The 22,162-nt window shown below is 33.4% G+C and overlaps 1 protein-coding gene across 1 annotated transcript in view; it reads right to left on the bottom strand.

The window, feature by feature from the left end:
* Nucleotides 1-1,740: 1,740 nt before the first annotated feature.
* The window catches only part of LOC108906000 (probable cytochrome P450 4d14), a 27,761-nt gene continuing 7,339 nt past the window's right edge, over nucleotides 1,741-22,162 (bottom strand). Inside the window, exons 3-14 of the mRNA XM_023453988.1 lie at nucleotides 21,647-21,832; nucleotides 20,895-21,265; nucleotides 20,703-20,771; nucleotides 20,184-20,358; nucleotides 19,965-20,135; nucleotides 19,467-19,628; nucleotides 6,679-6,864; nucleotides 5,028-5,383; nucleotides 2,658-2,726; nucleotides 2,371-2,542; nucleotides 1,952-2,125; nucleotides 1,741-1,898 (exon numbers count right to left, since the gene is read on the bottom strand). Coding sequence (XP_023309756.1) covers nucleotides 1,741-1,898; nucleotides 1,952-2,125; nucleotides 2,371-2,542; nucleotides 2,658-2,726; nucleotides 5,028-5,383; nucleotides 6,679-6,864; nucleotides 19,467-19,628; nucleotides 19,965-20,135; nucleotides 20,184-20,358; nucleotides 20,703-20,771; nucleotides 20,895-21,265; nucleotides 21,647-21,832 — 2,249 coding nt within the window. The remainder of the gene's footprint in view (nucleotides 1,899-1,951; nucleotides 2,126-2,370; nucleotides 2,543-2,657; nucleotides 2,727-5,027; nucleotides 5,384-6,678; nucleotides 6,865-19,466; nucleotides 19,629-19,964; nucleotides 20,136-20,183; nucleotides 20,359-20,702; nucleotides 20,772-20,894; nucleotides 21,266-21,646; nucleotides 21,833-22,162) is intronic.

Below are 22,162 nucleotides of genomic sequence, written 5' to 3'. Positions count from 1 at the left end.
TGTGATTTAATACGATATTATACTGACAAAGATGTAATACATTTATTAAGTTATTAATTGCGTTTGTTTTCCTGTCTGCATTGTCTAAATTAACAAATTTAGGAATATTAAAGTCCCTCAAAAAATGTCAATCACTGATATACACTGATCTAAAATCGACGGGTCTGAGCGTTTTTCTACAATCTTGACGCAGTTCCTGAAAATGACTCTGTTTCGTTTTCATTTGGCCACCCTGTATAAACTATTTTGCGGAGAAATGAACATTAACATATAAGAAAATCAATTATGGGAAAACTTTTATCAAGGAAAGATGTATTAATAATATCACAAACATAACATTTTTGACAGCCAATAATACACCTCCCCCTCCAAGTTTACCTACAAATTTTAGGTTTTGGTCTTTACGATAAACCCTATAAGAATCCGGAAACAATTCAGTACTAAACACATCTCCGCGCAAATTCAGTAGATACTGCTGAGGGAAAAATGTCCATTTTAGTATTAAGAGCACGGACGTTTTGATAATAGCAATGCAAATTATTTTGAGAACTGCTGAGAGTAATTAGTTTTTTTTAGTAACAATTTGTGGAATTCCGCGGATATATTTAATTGCTAGATCCTGTTCACCATTATCAGTACGAATTGTTCCGATAGATTTCTATATTTATCACGTTGTAGCGGGATAAGATCAACATTTATAAAAACTTTACTATCTCGCTTTATCTTAGATCGGTTCTTTACAATATTCATGACAATTTCATTATTATGTAAAGTCACTTTTAAAGCTCGAATACAATTTTTGTTCTTCTTTCCTACCCTTGAAGTACGTAAGATAGACACAGCATCAGAAACAAAATAAAACAAAAAAAGAAAACAAAAGATCAGAAAACATTTTTGTTTCATAAGCTCGAAAGTTAACTGTTGCCAAAAAGAGTGAATTCCCGAGCGGCTTTTCCTTATCCGGGGACAATTTATTTATAACGCTGTTTTTCACTTTCTATTTTGTTAGTTGTAAAGAGCAACCTAATTTCAACTTTTTAAAATTTTTCTTTTTCGGTACGTTTCATTAGAACCTATATTTACGATATTAACTTATAAAATTAACGTTTAGTAATTAAACAATTAGTTGCAAAAAACTAACGATATTAATTAACAAATACCTGGAACAACAATTTCACGGTGAATTGGCCTTTGGCACACATGTTGGTCATTGGATTGACCGTCCTTTTCATAAAGTTCATCAGCATCCATCGCTTTTTGCAATAATAATAGGCAATTTTCGAAAACTGATTCTTCCGCGTTTCACTTTTATTTTGCAGTTAACAAACAGCAGTTAACAGTTATTGAAAAAATAAAACTTGTTTATTTGGTATGGCTGGATTCGGTTTTCTATAAGCTTTTCAACGAGCCCCCTCATGCCTTATGTTCCCATTTGAAAAAAAAGTAGGGGTAGCTGAGGGTTAGGGGGGCGTTTTAAAAAAATTTACTCATTCAAAAGATATGAATTTTATTCCGTACTTCTGGCCATTCCTGTATATAATACGTTTAGTAGTGACAATAAAGTAAGTTCTAAATCGTCAGTCAACCCAAGCAACGCGAGACTGGTGATGTTTCTGTGATTTTTGTAGGAAAAATGTAGATATATGTAATTTTCCAATGAGCGAAAATAATACGACAAAACATAAGTAATCAAAAACACTTATTTTTAACAACATAATATAATTGATGTATAAAACTTAATCATCTTTTCCTGAAAGACACATAGCATCCATTTATGGGAGCTAACACAACTTTTGGGGAAAGTTTTACTTCTTGGTGTGGTTTGGCTGGAAGGACTAAGAAATTCCTGAGGATTTTCGAGACGACGCTTTTTGTTTCTAACATACCAAACATTTTCCCTAAAAATAATTTCGTTCATAATTATAATAAATCTAAATAGATTCGTCCTTACCTATACAATTGCGAGGTCCCGCGCTGAACGGTACGAAATTGTACTGATATTTGCCGGCGTCATCCTCGAATCTCTCTGGTTTAAATTTCTCAGGTTCAGGAAAAACTTCAGGATTCTGGTGAATGTCATACAGGAACAACACTATGTCTGTATCCTTTGGAAATGTCATCCCATCTGAAAGAATTATAGAAAATCGTATTCGGTCGATGACTTCCCATCATAGGCGTAGGTAGGATTTTTGGATCGATATATTTTTTGCCCTTAATTTTCAGTTCTGGCGCCTCTTAAAATATTTGTACTGCATTTTGAATCACCTTATATAAATTTTAAAGATATGTTAACTGCTTAAAATGAACCTCCGCCCTATTCCTGTATTCAGGAACCGTCACTAACGTCTCGGTCGATTTTTTTCTACTTACTCCATTCTAGTTCCTCTTCAATCTTCCTCGCTATAAAGGGCGCTGGACTGTACATCCTCATTGTTTCTTTGATCACAGCTTCTAGATATTTCATATCTTGTAGGTCCCTTATGGTGATTTCAGGTGCAACGTTACCTCCAAAAAGGAGCTTCTGTTCTTGGTACGCCTTTTCCTAAACAACGTATGTGTCAAGTGTCAACTTGTTAATGTATGTGTCAATATTTAATCGCATCCAATCTGAAGTGTCAATTTGTCAATGTATATGTCAATATTTAATCTCAACTAACCTGAACCTCTGGATGGTGGGCCAAACAGTATAAGATGAAAGTCATTGATGACGCTGTTGTATCTTGACCCTGTAAATATACTTAGTACAATTTAAGGCAGGATAATAAGTTTAATTTTTCATTAATCGATCATCGTTTTCATAACAAACAAATACAATTTGTATTTGCGTCACGAATATTTAAAAAATGCCACCAAATAACAAACAAGTTAAGAGAATAAAAAAAGAACAGCTTTCCAAATCCAAACTAAGAGGCGAAGCTTGTTTGCCGTTTGTATTATTTTAAATTTGTGGGATATTATTCAATTTACTCACAAATATGAATAAAGGGCGTGATTTTGAGCATTTAAATCGGAGAAATATTGATTAGGATATAAAACCAACGCAAATATTAGTACTAATTGTAAGCACTCGCTTCGAAAAACATGTGCTCTCGTGGGAATTTGATGCAAAAACAAAGCAATCTATAGCTCAAGCACAAATTAACAAAATTATCAGATCATAATTTTCCATGAGTAAACAACGATGCAAAATATCAGTTGTTATAATTAAAACAACATTTTTTTAGCCAAATTTCTACATAAAAGCTAACTAAAAAACCGAGGAAAAAACATTGTTTTCCAAAGGATCTTCAGATTCCATGTCTAGTCCTTCTGATTCCAGATCAATATGCTCTTGGTAATTTTTAAAGCATTTATGTTTGCATTAAATATTTCTATCGCGTTTTCCAAAATTCAAGATTTGTATTTCGCGCCATTTGTGCGATAAAGTATTGCCAACGAAAAAAAAGAAAAGACAGCGGGTACCTGACAGTTCTGGGTTATTAAAAATAGAGGGTTACAAGAACTAGATTTTATTATTTTTTTAAATAAATTATTGAATTTCTTTAATTTTCTTTAATTTTATGGGTTATTTTTCAAATAAAATAGTAGTGTTACATATTGACGTTTTCGCAATTTTATCCTCTATCTGTTACTGTCAAGGTCCAATATGGCGCCCATAAGAAAGAAAAAAACAATTGAATGTTGCTTAACTGAAACTAGTGTCCGTAGAAATTTTCTTTCGACGAAAATGCATTCCTCATATCTTCTTATCCTCCAGTACCAAATTTCAGTTCTTTCTGTTGTGAAATAAGGACACTAGATTGCATTTTCTAAAATCACTATTTTCAGTTTTTCACAACATTTCAAGAACGGCTGTGGATATCTTTGATATGTTTGGTTTATTTTAATGATCACAACTTTTTCTAATTTGAGCCACCCTGTATATCATACGGTGAGCCATGAAAAGCATCGAATTTTATTTTAAATTACTAATAGTCCAATTAAATGGGCATTTAAATCGCAATTTGGTCAACTTGCCTGAATTTTTTATATAAGTTTGTTTGAGGTAAGTAATAACAATAAGTGTAACAGTAATTTTCTAATTTCTAATTTCACAAAGCGAACGTAAATCTTTATCATAAAACAAAATTTCGATAGTAACTTTTCATTATTTTAAATAATCAATCGAATGGCATAGAAAAAAATTGTTTGATAGTTAAATCATAAAAATTAACGATTAATAAATTGAACTTTTTTATTAAAAATTAAAAAATATATCTATTTCTCTGAAAAGAAAGTTTACATTTTTTTAGAGTAGATAGAAAAAAATTATATAAAATTAATTCATTTTTCTGCTTGTTATGATTTTTTTTAATTTCTGAAATCATCCCTTAACTTCTAGTCACCCTAACTGTTAATTTTAATAGTACAAAAAAAGTCAGTAGACCATTTTTATGTTGAATTTTATGCTCTACACCTTTTTTATAGATTTGATTTTCTAATTTTTAACCCCTTTTGAATTATTTTGAAAAACCCCTTTATTTTATCTTTTTTCACCCCTGGCTGGGGATTAAAAAAAATTACTCACTTATTTTTATTATATACCTACTTCAAACTAACTTATATCAAAAATTCAGCCAAGTTGACCAAATTGAGATTTAATTGGACTATAAATTTGGTTCGGAAAAAAATAAAAAATTCTTGAACACGCTATATCTCAAAAACGAAATAATAACAGATCCATGTTTATAATACTTTTTGTATTATTTTTTAATGAAAAATATTGTCTCCAGGAACGGCACATGTTTTTTGAAGAGTCCTAAATGTACAAAAAAATTATTTGTGTGAAAAATGATTTTCAGGATAAACGATGTTAAATACACTTCAATTTTAAAAGTCTACGTCTCGAAACGAAAATTTAATTCATTTTCACATTTTAAAGACCAATGTTCAGCAAATGAGACAATATAATTTAAACCATCGTACTTTCAACATCAACAGAGGCCATAAAAATCTTAAAACCACCTTGAAAATATAGTTTCATCTACCCCAAACATGAAAGTATCCACTTGATCCCGGATCTCAGTCCTATTGAGCGGCCTACCATCCACCTCTGTCTTCAGCAGCAAGTCAAGGAAATTCATCCTCTTCTTTTCATCGAAAAACTCATCGCCACTTTCATTTTGCAAACTCTCAATCCTCCTCTCTATCACCCCTTCCGTGAAGGAATGGTACGTTTTCAGCATCCGCTTTTCCCGGAAGTACATCGGAGTGAAACAGTATAGCCAGTCAGGCAGAGGAACGAGTGTCCTGATCACCATTAAGTCGGTGATGGACGCCAAGCTAGCGAGGAATTCCGACTTGCTGTTCGTCTGGGCGTTTACAGAAATCCCCATAGCCGCCTCTGAAATTTCAAAATTGTGTGATTTTGTGTAGACTGTATATTCCGAGTGATTCTAGTTTGCATATTGAATCTAAAAGTGTTGATCCATTTTCTGTTATTTCTCGCCATTGGTGCCTCAATCCATACTAAAGTTACGGGCCATCATAAATGATTACAAGCCACGTTGTCACCCATTTTATGCAACTAATATTACAAGACTGGTACTGTCAAGTAAACATTCCTAAATCTTAACGTCACCAATTTTACTGATTCGTTTGCAATGAACTGTGACAAACCGTTATGTCTACGTTCGAGATAATCCGATCGCAGATTGGTAGAATACAATCTCGTGAAAAATTGCGCCAATCACACCCGGTGAAACAGATTGTTGCGTAATTTTACAGGTCACATGGCTTGTAATCATTTATTAAAGCTATATACTATTTATTGACTTTTGGAAACTATTTTGTTTAAATAATAAATTAGACCACTCAATAGAGCATTAAATTAGTGATTTTGTGACAAAATTACTAGTAGCCACGGACTGTGCTGTGCCATCATATAAAAGGTAGTCTGTAAATATACCTGTATGCTTATATGTTTTCTACTCCAATTTACCATTAATTAATTTTTTATAAACATTTCTATGCAAAAAAACGAATTTTTTTTAGTTTTTTATTTTTTTTAGAGATCTGGACCCTAGTTACGTTTTGTTTTGTTTTTTTTTGTTAATAACTTTTTTATTTTGCAACTTAAAAATCTGAAATTTACACAGACGCGAGATAATGTAATTACCTTTCGATTCTTTTTTACCAAATTTTGATATCTTGACTTAGGCAGAAGATATACGCGCTCGCGTTTTCGATTTTATAATTTTGTAATAGGCCGCCATTTTGAAATTGGGGGTCCGAATTGCGAGTATTTGTTGAGCACTCCAACAGTTATCTTTTCTTGTAGTTTCATCCAATTTCAGTCAAATTTGTCCTTTTTATTTAATTCTGAAAATTTTGCACATTTTTTTTCACCGCTAATTTTGCAATGTAAAAAAAATTGAGAGCTTTCGCAAACGCTCTTTCTTGTAGTAAATTTCCTCAGAAGCAAAATCGATAAGTATACCTCATGTCGATTAGAGACGGGGATATAAGCGAAAAACTGATTTTTTTTCTTTTGTTATACACAATATGAAGCTAGACCTCTACAAACACACAAATTTAGGCTTTTATTCTGTGTATTTTTGTCACAAACAAAACCTCTATTGTTTGGCCTAAATGAGTCGACATATTTTTTGTATGCCAAGATATTTATAAGGTTCTCACCGCAAATAATGTCGAGAGTGCAGAGATTCATCAGTGGATATATATCCACACTGTCATTGTCCCCTTCTTTTTCAAGTTTTTTCGCCAAAATACCCCCATTTTTTTCAAAAACTTCTATATATCTACTCAAGTTTGAAACGTGGAACGACGGATTTAACATTCGTCTTTGTTTCCTCCAGTTTGCCGCTGAAAAAAAAAAATTAATAGAAATAAATCTATAGCTCGACCAAACTTGTCTTGTTCACGAGATCAAGAATGGAGTCATCAGTAGCAGTGACGTAGGCAGGGGACGTTAATAGTACGGTGGGTACATTTTGTGCAATAATTTTACCTGGGTCTGGCAAGTATAGAAATAAAGGGTTACCGCCGTAGCATCCGAGGTACTTCGTATATGAATTCTATGACTAATTTTAAGCAAAAATGATTCTATCCACTTTTCCTGGATTACCAACGGTTCTTGAAATATCGGGGTTTGAAGTTTGCTTGAGCTTTTGGAAAATGATCCTGTACTAGTACGAGAAGAATTTCTGTACTTACTGGACAAAGTGGACAGCTGTGCAAGACACTTCGAGAATGAATTCGTCTCTGTGAATGGTGGAACAAACATCTGGATACTGTTTCAAGAACCCTTTTCTGCAACGAAGCTATATTTACAAGAAATGGGATCAACAATTTCCACAACGATCATGTGTGGGCGATCGAAAATCCTCATGCTATTCGAGAAACCCATTTTCAGATAAGATTCTCTATGAACGTTTGAGCTGGAATAATGAATATAATGAAGTTATTGGGCCACATTTCTTCGAAGAAAATTTGAACAGAGAGGGGAACTGGGCTTTTTTAGGGAACGATCTACCTCTACTACTTCAGGACATTCCTCTTCAAATCAGATGTTCTTTTTACATGATGGTGCTGCGTCGCATTATGGTAGAGACGACATTAATTTCCTCAATGAAAAGTACCCAAATCGATGGATAGGTCGTGGTGGTCCCATTGCTTTACCACCGCGATCTGCGGACCTCAACCCATTGGACTTTTTCAGGTGGAGACATGTGAAGACACTTACCTATTCAATGAGGAAGCCTAATTGCAGAGACACATTCATTGAGAAGATTCATACAGCTTTTGATGAGATGAAAAACAATATGGAGAACTACAACTGGAGACGAGAGCTTCGACGAGGATTGAGTTATGCATTGCATAAGACACTGGTCACATTGAGCAGCTTCAATAATTGCACTGTCATTACGCTTTTATTAAAATAAAACACATTTTTCTAAGCCCTCTAGTAGCAACTTCAAACTCCGATATTTCAAGAAGTATTGGCAATTCGGGAAAAGTAGATAGAATCATTTTAGCTTAAAAGTTGAATTTGGTAAATCTATACAGGAGATTTGTTGAAAGCATAGCTTACCGGTCGCAGTGAATACAGAATTCCCCAACCACTTTTCCATAACTTTATACTGTGACGCTTTGTCGATTATTTTTGTCGAGCTCAGAACCAACTCTACCAGTTTTGTATCAGAAGTCAAGACCAGTTCTTTGAAAGGTCCCAAGTGAAACTTAACTGTTTTTCCATATTTTCTCGTGTATCCTCTTAATATAGAAAGTTGTTCTGCGAACATAAATATAAGTAAACGTGCAGGGTGTTTAAAAAACACGGACGAAGTTAAAACAGGAAACTAATTTTAAGTTCGAGGTAAAGTGCCCGCTAGCGGCGCATAATGAAAGTTCTATCTACTTAGTGGGTGTGCCAAATGAGAGACTAATTGAACTTGAATTAAATAACTTATTTAAGAAGAAAAATTTTTTTAAATGAACTTTGACAAGTAGTAACTTGCAAACAATCGAAAAAAATTCAAAGTCGAATTCGAAAAAAATATTCATTGCATACTGCTATTATCTTAATCCCTAGAATCACTTCCCGGAATTTCCTGATGGACTTTCAAAACACACTGTATAAGCCAAATTATCAATAAAATTAAAAATTTAATTTATTAGTTTAGCGTAGATCTACAAATTTGGAGTGTATGCTGAAAAACAATTGTTACTTGTAAGATAGACCATCATCGTCAAATATTTATGATGAAAATTATGAAACGCGTTAATGATCATGTTTTATTGATAAACAAAAATTGTTTCCCTTCTCCAAAGCTTACTGTTTGAAATTTCGAAATTTTACATTTTGCATTTACGGCGTTGATATTTCTGTATTAATAATTATTTCATTTGTAAAACGTTGAAACTATCCATATCAACGGATTCGCAGTAGAAAATTCAATCCGCTGCGGCTGAATACCTAAACATTTTATGGAAAAATAGAGTGTTTTATATCTCTTTAAAAAAATCTGTTTGTCGGACATAAAACAAGATTTTAGGCAAAATTTCCTCTGAAATTTAAAAAAAAAATCCTGAACTATCCCTTGCACCACTGTATACAGGGTGGCCCAATTAAAACAATTCACCTGAAATATGTTCATTGCAACAGGTTTATCCGGAAAACCCCAAAACAGGTCGATTTTGCTGTCAAGGGGTACATTTTTTGACCATAAATTGACTTGAAATAAAAAAACTCACCGTTTAACTATAATTTTTGTGACATTTTTGTAAATTAAAAAAAAATTATGTATGAAAGATGCATTTTTTCTAAGGTTCAGCGCTATTCTACGAATTTGTAAATATGCCCATTGTTATTTTTTCGTCGAGCTACCCCAGTTTAAAAAAAATAAGTTTCTACAATGAATAGAAGCCGAGATATTGCAAAATTTACAGCGCGGATCAATTTGAACTTTGGAATTAACTTTTCTCGCGCGCGACTCGCTTGGACGAGCTTCCCCCACCACCACGCCGCCGGCCGCCGGACAGTTTACTTAGCAAATACCTTCTCTTTAAAGGGCTCGTGAGTCATTAATTTTCCACATTTTTCAATGGAAATCGTAATTTACGTCGTAATTTTATTTTGCGAAAAATTCAAGTCTTAATATTTATAAACAATTGCGCTACGATTTAAAAAACAAATCTTATCTTGGCTCCTGTTGGTCGTAGAGGGTGCTTTTTAAAAAAAAATTGTATCTATTTTCGGTGAGGTAGCATAAATAGCAACAATTTTATTCAAATTGTTTATAAGCGAAAAACGCAATGTTTTTTAATGCACAATTTGAGAATGTTAATGTCAAAAAAACGGTGATATTTTTAATAGGTCGCTTAATTACGTCTTCAAGATTACAATGACGCTTTCAGCATCATGTTTGGTTGAAAATTAACGCCTGTACAGAGGCTTAAAGTTCATAACTTTTGGAGCCTCCGCTATAAACAAATAGAATTGTGCGAAAACTATTGCACCTACAGCGCCCACTTTTGGCACACTTTTAAAGTATGACAAAACCCTCAACTTGTCATAGGTTTTATAAAATTTTAACAATAAATGCGATAGTTATAAACAAATTAAAAAATGGGCACTTTTCTTGTTTTTTTGCAATAACTTTTTTGTTTATTAACCGATTTTAATTTAACAAGTCTCATTTTGTAGATAATTTTACTCCCTACAAGCTGTCTGTGAGTCACTTTTCGCTAAAATTGATGGATTTCCCTGCAAAGTGAAAAAACTGTTTTCCTCAGAAAAGTTAGCTAATAAAAGTTTTTGACTCACGAGATGAGAGATGTCTTGTATTATGTTCCTTTAGACAATTTTACAATAATCTCGCGGATAGGACTTTTTTCGAGTAAAAATCTTATTGGCTTGGCCTAAAAGAATGCTTTTGCTTAAGGAAAACATTTCCTGTTTCTTGTTTCACTTCGTTATCGTGTTTTGAAAACACTCCGAATTTTGAATAAAACAATAACTGTTTTATATGAACAAATTTTAATATATGCATTAATTTCTCGCTGTTTTCTTCATCTACTCCAAATTTTTTGGTACAAAGGAGTCATAAAACAGCTATTACAATAAATAACAAATAAAAACTTTACTTACTGTATCGCGGGGCTATGAAGTCCAGCAAATTTCCAAAAAATATATTAGGCTTCGGCCCGGGAACGTTTTTCAGACACTTCTTGGGCTTCCTCAAATAGTAAAAATACAGTAGCACCACTATGACACCAGCTACATACTCGCTAAACATATTTGGAAATTCTCTCGCTGCGTCAGGGAAATTGTGCGTAGTTTGTTTAAAAGGACCCGAATTAATAGTGGTCGAGTTAAAAAAAAAAACGAAATGTTACAGAACTTTCCGAAAGCGAATTTCGTCCTGAAAAATAATAACATCCAGTGGCGTGCTAATTTTTTTTGCGAATCTAAAAATTTATCAGCCCAATAATACTCGCATTAGTAGAGTTTTGATAATTGTATTATAACCTACACTTAAGTTGCAGTTGTCTGTTTCGATGTTGGAAGCCAGGAACATTTTGGTATACTCTGTAGATATTTTAAAATAATGATTAAATATATAGATACAATTTGAGATGTTTTCTGGGACTGAAATGGAAATCGATTAATTTTTGTTTTCTTTTGTCGTTTTCAACAAAAACATGAATAACTAATAATACGAATTGCAGCTGTGTTGTTTAAAATCATCAAAAAATTTAATAGTTGGCTATGAATTTGAACCTCAGTTTTTGTTAAGTATTTTGTTACATGATAAATACTTACATCTAAATAATATTTTAGAACAATAAGATGCTGCTTGCCGCGCTCATCGGTCCGCCACTGTCTGACCAAAAAAGCGTTTAAACAACGTGGAATATTTACATAAGCAGGAAGTAAAAGATATCCTGAAAAGCCACAAATGATCATCTGGGTTGTGCAAGGCTGCAATCAAAATATGTCGATAAACAAGGTGGATATGAAAAATTATTTCATATTTTTTTTTCCTCAAAAATGTCCTACCAAATAATGTCAAACAGTGGTGTAACTTCACACACAAGATTCAAAACTGTTCATATTACAAGAAAAAACTATTCTATGGACCATATGTCCAAATGGTAATAAATAATGGGGTCTTTCAGTAAATTTTCAAAAACGTTCTTATTTTGTGTACACAAAGTATTGCTTATGATAAGGCGATTCTGAAAATTTCAACTCAATCCGTTGAACGGTTTTTAAACTATATGATTTTCAAAATGCGAGTCGTGGCAATGCAATGACGTCACCGCATGGGACGGTCAGCCGCCTTGGCGCTACTTCCAGGTCAGTTTCTGCACCTATAGACTGTTTTAGCGTTTGTGAATATTAAATTTAAAAAATGGAAACAAATTTCGTATAAGCAGATTTTTCTAGTTTGCCAGAAGTAGGTTTGTTAATGGTTATGGATTTTTTTTAAAAAAACAGGACTTTATCAGTGTGCTGAGATGAGAGGAATGCAAATGCAAAGGTTACGTTTCAATAACGTGTAACGTGTAACGTGTAAAGCTTCTTTAAAGTACGTTTGTAGCGAAAGTTTTGATGTTTTTGTACAATAAGAATAGTAAATAGAAATAGGGATTTTGCGTTTAATTGGACGAAACCGTTTCTGTCACAGGTTTCAAAGATTTACCTAATCAAATACAAAATTCTTATTACTATTTTTATTCCCATGGAATATCTTATAAATATATTAATAATATAATATGTATTGTGTATTTTTATATAAATACTTGAAATCTATAGGTATTTGTATAATATTCACAAAAAAGTCCACAATAGAAAACACAAGTGCATAAGACTTTCTAGAGGATACAAACGTATTTATTACATACCTACCTATATTACGCAGGGCAGTTTTGTTGCTTTCAAAATAAGTCATTCAAATAAAGGAAGTTAAAAAAACAAATGAAAGTAGAGACTAATAGACTATTGATTTTTGATCCGCACGACAGAATTACGAGGACATTATTATTTTCTTAGGCGTCTTCAAACTAATACTCTCACACTGATGAGGAACAATATAATATTTGTAATTTTTTTTTATTCTCTGTCTTCCATATTGTTAAAGAATTCGGTATCTTAACGCAAGTACTCAATCGAAACTTAACAGGCAACTAAAACCCGACTACCTGACTGACTGACAACACACGCAAGCATGCGACAGTTTATGATTTTTTTTTGGATGACTTGTAGGCGATATAAAATTCAAATTTTTTGCAGGTAACCTTAAAATTGCAATATCTTTCCGTTAAGCAAATAAAAAATGCTGAATGAGCCCATTATCAGAAACAAAAATAAAAAATTATATGTCTAAATATTATTGACATAAAAGAATATGCAATTCAATTCCTCAAATAAATTTATTGTATATTTGTTGTTCTATTATCACTCATTGATTTATTGTAATAGGCACACGAAGAACGTCAATACAAATAAATAAGAATGATTTGGAAGAAGTGGATAATATACGCAATAGTTTTACTTGGCCAATTTGTGATAGTCACCCTATATACTTTCCAAAGAATTCTTCGTAAGTACGTACATATTAATAAATTTTAATCATACAAGCTTGTAGCGAATATTTACGCGATTATCTTCTGAAATAAAAAATAAATTCACGAGGACATCTCTTTCCACTTTAATTTCTGAGGTTTTAATTATCGGCCTCGTTTTATATACAACATAAATTTTATGAAATATGGATTCTTAAGTCTCCAGTAAAAAGGAGAATAGAATGTATGAGGATGGTATATATTTCAAAACTTTTAATCGTCTTTAAAGGACCTTCGGTTACCAAATAATGAAGAATAAAAATTGTTGTATTATTGTTTTGTATTTAAAATTTTTTTTGCAATATACAGGACCTCCCTATAATTCTACCAAATAAAAAAATTACACAATTTTCCAAAAATTATTTATTTCCCATTTACTATTAACGAAATATACCTATAACAGTTTATAAAAAGTTTAATCATCTTCACCATTTTCTTTTCGTTACTTTTATTTTGATTCCATTTTTGGACTTTAGGACAGCTCCAAAAATTAATATCATTTTGTGTTCACAGTGAGGCGGATGAAGTTCAAAACTCCTCAGTATTCTGGACAACGTACTCTTTAGTTCCAACATAGCAAACCTTTGCCCTGAAACATCATAAAGAAACAGTAAGTACAATGATACATGAATGGGTTGTAATGTTACTATTCTATATTATTCATGGACTGATTACATGTTTAATATTTTAAAAACGACTTTGTTTTTAGTATATTCAAGTTTCAATTATTTTCAATTTAACCTATTTTTTTGACACATGCAATTAAATCGTTTAGCCATCAACAACTTTATTAAGCAACAAAGTTCTACGAAAAAACTTAAATATAATATCTAATAACCGCCAGCAATTATTTTTACTTAATTAAAGGAATCATTTATATAATTAAACTTAACGAACACATGTCTTCATTGCCATAGGTATATTAGTATTTTTATTTCGCACCTATTATCACACAGACAGGGTGAGCCATAGTTTGCGTAAAAAAATACAGAGGAAGATAACGCCATAATACCGATCCCGAAAATTCACTCACCTTTCCAACTGGGGCCGCGAAGCCATCAAAAAACTCTGCTCAAAAGTCAACAATAAAGCATAAAATTATAAAATTCCATTTGAGTTACGTTCTTTCTAAAAAATAGCCACACGAGTTTCAAGATCACGTAGCTATAATAATAATAATAAGAGGCACAGTGAAAAATGAAAGCTTACAGTCGCTATACGGAAGCCTCAAATAACAATTTTAAACAGAAGTGCTCCTTAATACCCAAGGGCAAAACAGTCTAGGTCAGTAGAAATCCTCAAAAGTTCAAACTTTAAACTCTGAAGCAAGTGAAGTGCCCAAGTGCGTTTTTGGACCTAAATTAGAGCGTGGACCATTATCCCGAAGCCAGCCCGAACTAGTCGAGATGAACAGCTGAACAGCTAGTTAGTTCCACGACAACAGCGTCTCACAAAAGCTGCAAGTTTGCCTTATAAAGCGTGTACAGTCATTACCGGTCTTCAAGTTAGAGTGCGTTAAAGTCATGCGAAATACAATTTTCACCAAAATGCCTTTGCCACAGCCATCTATTGTATAGAATAGAATAGAATATTTTATTGGTCTACATTAATACATAACATATTATGGTAGCAAGTCAAAGAAACACACATTCATAAAAACAACAATTTAAGAAAAGCCAACTAAAGTACTAGACTAATTGAAATATACATTTACCTAACAATAAAAATTTCTTTATAACAGAATAAACGTCAGAGTTAAAGCAACCACTAAAAGTCATGAACACTATCCATAAAGTCACCAACGAAATAAAATCATTTTGACAACAAATAATTCTTTACGCACAACTTAAATTTGACCTAACAGTGATTTTGTATGTGATGGGAGGACATTGTACATGTTTAAATTTAAGGAATTTCTCGCAGTCAGTGCTAAGCGATATCTAGGTAGCCGCAAGAATTTAGAAGCACGAGTACAGTAATTATGTATATCCGATTGAATCGTGTAACTAGCAATATTCTTATGAATATCCAATAAACAGTAATAAACAAATAGCAATGGCTAGGGCATAATTGCAAGGTTCACAAAAAGTTGGCGACAGTGATCTCTATAAACTTATAAACTACGTTGGCCAGAATACGAATGTTTTTTTGGATTGGAAAGCGCTAGAGCAGCACCCTTCTCCCCCCTTCATATTGTCCTATGTGTTTAAAATAATAGATGGCTCTCTTTTTGTAATGAATTAAGTTTCTAAATTAATTGTAGTCGAGGAAATAAAGCACTGAACCTCCGAAATTTTTCGATCAAGTCGTATCAAGATGAGGATTTTTGCATTCGCTTTCTAAAATTATGTGGAAAAAAATGTATCAACTTTGTATTATGTTTTTCGGCCAAATTGCATTTGTGCAATGAAAAATGCATCCGGAAAAATGCATTTTTAAAAGTCGCTTAGAAAAAATTCATAACTCGGTTCATAATGTCTGGAATGGACTCAAATCAAGATCCTGGGGGTTTTCAAATTGGTCCATCGCCGAGCTGGAGCTTAGGATAGGATGATGAACGTCATCTCCGAGGCTTCTCCTAAATTTCACTCTTAAATGCAACGAGACTTGACACCCGGGGGTTTTTCGGGTCGCTAATTTCTAATCTGGCGTTGGCGAGCACCTCCCGGACACCTGGTGTATGCAAGTGTTGTTTCAAAAACAAATCAAAATCATTTATTTCCAAATCAGTTGCCATTTCTAACCTACTCTTAATTTCAATTTAATTTAACTCAAATATAACCTAACTCCGTTTTTATCCTAATCCAATCAACTATTAACTTTAATTTGAAAATATTCTAGTAAATATCATTTTCATCAACTGGCGTATAGGGCCCGGATAGTTTTTCGAGTGTCCCGGTCTAGAGGCTTACAGTCGTGCATGCGTCGTATTATAAGATGATTTCGAGAAAAGCGGCCCGAAAAAACCCCTGATGCGATTTTCGGCTCGTTTACGCTAATTTTACAGGAAATATCCCGTAGATGACGTCCATGTCCAGGCTCCGGTGCACCAGGTGTCCGGGAGGTGCTCGCCGACGCCAGATTAGCAATCAGCGACCCGAAAAACCCCCGGGTGTCAAGTCTCGTTGCATTTAAGAGTGAAATTTAGGTAAAGCCTCGGAGATGACGTTCATCATCAATCCTAAGCTCCAGGTCGGCGATGGACCAATTTTAAGGTCATATTCGGGATCAGCGACCTCGAAAACCCCCAGGACTCTGATTTGAGTCCATTCCAGGCATTATTAACCGAGTTACGATTTTTTTTTTAAGTATGACTTTAAAACTGTATTTTTCCGGATGCATTTTGCACTGCACAAATGCAATTTGGGCACAAAACATAATACAAAGTTGCTACATATTTTCCACATAATTTTAGAAAGCGAATGCAAAAAACCCCATGTTGATACGATTTGATCGAAAAATTTCGGAGATTTCGGCTCTTTTTGTGTTTTATTTCCTCGACTATTAAGTAAATTAAAATATCCAATATTAATCCAGGTTGTGTATCCTTAGATGGGTACTGCCTCTTATTGTTGATTTCTTTAGATAGGTAAAATAATTATTGACACAAGTGTTGCATATCATGGATGTCATTGGTAGTGCTCATATTTGTGACACAAGGTGTTCAAAATAATTAACACAATGTAAAATTGCTGGAACCTCAAGGAGTAGTTGAATACGAAATTTATTTAAAAAAAAAAAAAAAAACAAATCATCAATCAATGATCCCTTACAGAGATAAGATAATGCGTTCGCTACTGCTGTTGCAATTTTTGACTAACTTTTTTGTTTTTCGACATACTGACTTCGGACCGTTTCCATTCAACGCAGAACGGACAATCAGAACCAGAGTAGTGGGGAGATTTTTTTAATTATTTTTTCAATTCAACGCACCGTTTCCGAATTATAAGACCTTTTTTACTGTATCACCTCACACACCTCTTCTTTCCGAAATTTATTTTCCACATACGGACTTCGGACCTTTTCCATTCAACGCAGAACTGTCATACAGAACCAGGGGTGTGGGGAGATTTTTTCAATTATTTTTTCGATTTAACGCACCGTTTCCGAGTTATACGGCCTTTTTACTATAACACGACATACCTCTTGTTTCCAGAATTTATTTTCGACATACGGACTTCGGACCTTTTGCATTCAACGCAGAAGGAACATACAGAACCCGGGAGGGAGGGGTTGACATTTTTCAATTATTTTTTCGATTCAACGCACCGTTTCCGAGTTATAAACACTTTTTTATCCTATGACGTCACACACCGTTGGTCCCGATTTTTTTTTTTACATGCGGGTTTTGACGTTTTTCACTCGTTCACCATGGGAGATTTATTTGTTCACCATGGGAGATTTTTTGATACTTAAGAGTCTAAGCAAATACTGTTTTTTTTTTTTTCATATATTGTGACACCCCGCTCTGCGTCACCCACCGAGTGCTCTACTCAGAACCAAGGGGAAATTTGTTTATATTTCCAGCCATTTCCGAGTTACGAGCAAAAACCATTTTTTTTTCTTATACTGTGTGACATCATAGATCGATAACGAAGGCTTAACAAGGCCACGCGCTCTACCCCACGTTCCCTCCCTAGGTGTCCTGAAATTGCTGGGGAGACTCCTGAAGACAGCAGAGAGAGAGAGAGAGAGATAGAAGCTTTCTACGAGGACAGAGTCACTCTATCTCTATCGCACACTATAACTCTATCTCTCTCGCACACAATCAGACAAAAACGACAGAAACGAACCTTCTTTTAAAAATACATGGGATTTATCATTATTAGAATAACCCATTTTAATTTAAAAAATTAAAAAAATTACAATGGGTTATTCTGATGACGAAAAATAAAACATAATTAACTGTATTATTCAAATAACAATAATGTGCAAAAGTTCTTCAGGAATATTGGCAAATTTATTTTGGAGGAAGAATCCCGTCAACGAACACTAAAAAATATTATTAGAAACCTTAGGTGGCCAGAAAACAGCCCCGATCTCATTGTCAGTCCTTTAGACATATTTTTTTTTCCCTGAAAGTTTACAAATATTGAAAGAAAAATACAGGACGAAATGCTTGATAATTTTGAATTTGTTTTTGAAGCAATTAATAGTAAATTGAAACATATTTTCAACTGTATCATCACAATCACTTGCATGTTGATTTGTAAAAATTGTAGGTATATTAATGTTATTTCGTTTTTAGTTATTCTCCTTATGTTGTTGTAAAGGTTAGTTATAAAAAGCGTTGTTTGTTATTTTCATAAGGATGAATTTTAATTTTTTTTAATGATTTTTTTTATTTTAAACATATATATTTTATGCCAGTAAATTTTGATGTCAAATGAAATAAAGGAAAAGTCGTACATTTGTATTTAAAGTTTCTTTCTATCTTTAATTATTAAACCTATAAGTGGATGTCAAAATACAAAAAAAAACCTGTACCTACATTCCGCGACGTACTAATAACCCACCTTGTATATTAAATAAATTTATCGTCATCATCAAATATTAAAAAAATTATATTACAAGCTGTTTAAAATATTATTACGAATTTTGTTTATTTGGAAATATATTTTCTGCAGTATTTCAATACCAAAAAATGAAAATAGTAGGTAGCTAATTAACGAAATTATGATTAAATAACTTAATTGTAACACCACTGCAGAATATCATATGATACATACATAGATATTCGTTGATTCTTTAAAAACATTTTTATCAATACCTACATCATACATTGAAGTAAATACAGTAACGCAAAAAACAGATGTTGATAAAAAAGTGTACAAAAGAAATCCGTAAGTACGCCTGGCAACATTACCAATGTCTTGTTTATATGTTGCTAAAATTCTGCTGGTGGTGTACTCTACCGGTAATTTGGAAATTTAAAACTGCTGGCCTATTCCAGGAGCGGTCTGTGGAGATAGCTATTTTGTCTGTGATAGCATAAATATCACTTTTTATCCACATTTCACACGAATAATCTCATTAAATAATAAAAATAAAAAATATATAAGAACCACAATTCCACATATTCGATTGAGGAACAAATTTATGCATTAAACATATACTAGAAGATTTGTACTATTTTATTTTTTAACTTTTTAACATTAGTGCTAAAAAGGGGGACGATAGATCAGTATTTCATGTGGATGTGGTTTAATTTGGCCGAAACATGGAAAGAAAAATATCCGGTATAATGAGAAAATACCAATTAATCCTCAAAATTATTTATTTCCCCATATTAATAAACGTACATAATAACATTTATAAAATGCTCAATTAGTTTCACCATTCTCTTCTTGCCAGCCTCACTCTGACTCCATTTGAAGACTTCAGGACTGCCTCAGCAATTAACACCATTTTATGTTCAATTGTAGGTGGGTGTAGTTCAAAATTTCTCAACGTTCTGGACAGAATGCTTTTCAGTTCCAACATGGCAAACTTTTGGCCTAAAATGTGATATAAATTGTGTATGTACAAGTGTAGTGTGCAAATAAATTAAAAAAATAAAATCAGTTTAGTTTTTCATCTGAGAATGTGTCTATATTATTCGAAACGTGGTACACCTAATTAGTAATAGTTTATGTTGAATAATTCCATAACCTTTATACCTTGTCACGTGTCAGTTATAATTTATTGACTAATTAGAAGTTTGCAAAAACAGTTAATAGTGTTGAACAGCAATTAAAAAAATTGGTTTTTACATAATTTGGAGATTATAAGAACGAAATTAACTTGAAATGCATATTGAAATATATTTTAAGCGAAATGAGAAAAATTTTTACCTATACAGTTCCGGGGTCCAGCACTGAAGGGGATATAAGAATACGGCCTAGTCCCGTCATTGTTTTCGAACCTGTCTGGGTCAAATTTTTCTGGATTCTCAAAATTATCTGGGTCCCTAAGAATACTATAGCTGACTACCAGAATGTTAACATCCTTTGGAATTATGTTACCTAAAAAAATAGACTACAGATACTTTACTATACACTAAAATTATTTACCTTTGTATTGGATATCTTGAGTGGTCACTCTGCCTAACAGGGGTACTGGTGGGTATAACCTTAGGGTTTCCTTGATGACGTTTTCCAGATATTTCATTTCCAGCAAATCGTTGTAGGTTGCCTTTCTGTTTATGTCGTCGTGGAATATGTGTTTTTGCTCTTCTACAGCCCGTTTCTAGAAAAAGTTTCATTTTTTACACTATTTTAAAGATGTTAAGCTAATAAGAATTTGGTACATGCTAGTTCATTGTGTCTTGCTTCGCTATAAATAAAATCTATATGCACTAAATCTGATTTGCTTTATACATAGGCCTTTCTGAGTGCTTGTAAGGCTGATGTAAACAATAATCCACAGTGACAAGAACTTAAGATACATTTTAACAAACATATTATCAAGTAATTATAATTTGATGAATTAACAGACTAAAAATTTGCCGATTTCAGAGATTATTTTAGTTTATTAAAAAACATCATGGTTTTGATCATTAGTATAATTTGATACAAACAATTAAATGCTACCTGGACTTCTGGATGCATTGCCAGTAAATATAATGCAAAACTCGCAGCTGAAGAAATAGTATCGTGTCCCTGAAAGATATAATAAAGAGTATGTAAATGACATTTCACAAATAATAGTACAAATTATAAAGATCCAGTTCAATAAATTAACACACAACATAGTGATTAGTTTATCTGATATTGTTGTTTCACCTCGAACATAAATGTGTCCACTTCCTCCCTGATATCCTCCCTAGACAGGGGTTCTCCATCGATGGTGGACCGAAGGAGAATATCCAAAAAAGTCATTCTTTCTTTTTCCCCAACACTTTCATCAAAGTGTTTCGTTCCATTCAGTTCGAGCTCCTTTCTTCTGGCGTCTATCACGGAATACGTCATCGCGTGGAGTTCTTGTACGGCTTTTTTCTCTTTATAAAAATCAGGACAAAACGCGTACAGAGTATCACTCTTTTTTGCAATGGAAAATATCCTGTCCATGGATATCCTGCACATTTCCCTTACGTTTTTCGCGTAACGCAATTGTTTGTCTTTCTGTGCATTTATAGACACCCCCATAGCTGCCTCTAGAATCGTAAAAATGTAATTTAAAACTCAAAATACAACGTAAACACATCTGCCTCGGCTTTAGTTCCCACAGATTGAGGTTAAATGTCATAGGGATATTCGTTTTTAAGTGATCTATCCAATCATCAACAGATCACTTTACTAGGATGTTTTCTAGGATAATTTTGAAAATTAAATGGATTCGTGTTCACTTTTTAATGAGATATTTATTCCCCTGTTATCTTGTATATCACCAGTCGCGAATTAAAATATATTCTACTATTTCTTTATACGCGTGCAATACCCCAAATCACCTCCTAGGTTTTGCTCAAGGAACTTTATAAAATTATGTATTCTGATATTTTAAATTTACCCCCCTTGGATGAATTTATACTATTTACCACATATTGCGTCTAGTGCAAAGCGATTTAAGAAAGAGTAAATATTAGTAAAATCCTCATTGACTTCATTTTTCAGCTCCCACATCAGTATGTCCAAATTTTGTTCAAATACGTCAGTGAACTTTTCCAGGAACGAGAAGTGAAATGCAGGTGTTATCAGCTTCCTGCGTGCCCTCCATTTCTCGCCTAGAACAACATTTTTAATTAATATACTAGGTTTTTTAAAACTTCAACTAAATACGCGCCATTATTCTATGGCTAGAAATTGGCCTCAATGATTTGGGATCGAGGGGGATTATCCCTCTTTATCCTGCCTCATCTCGTGTAGGCCTGGACAGCCTTCGTAGGTGGGCCCCATCCGTCGTCTACCCCGACCGCAAATGCGGCCGGTGTAGGCGCTTTGTGGGACCTCCTTTTGTCCTGGCTGGGCCCCGCCGGCTAGGGCCCTTTCTTCTGGCGCTCTTCTTGCTTCGCCGGCTCGTCTGTGTAAACCCCGGGGGTAGTGTCATGTTTATG

This window comes from Anoplophora glabripennis, unplaced genomic scaffold, assembly GCF_000390285.2.
Source record: "Anoplophora glabripennis isolate ALB-LARVAE unplaced genomic scaffold, Agla_2.0 scaffold188, whole genome shotgun sequence".
In the NCBI taxonomy this organism is placed as follows: domain Eukaryota; kingdom Metazoa; phylum Arthropoda; class Insecta; order Coleoptera; family Cerambycidae; genus Anoplophora; species Anoplophora glabripennis.
The sequence above is the reverse complement of the archived record's forward strand: the minus strand, read 5'-3'. Positions and strand labels throughout refer to the sequence as shown.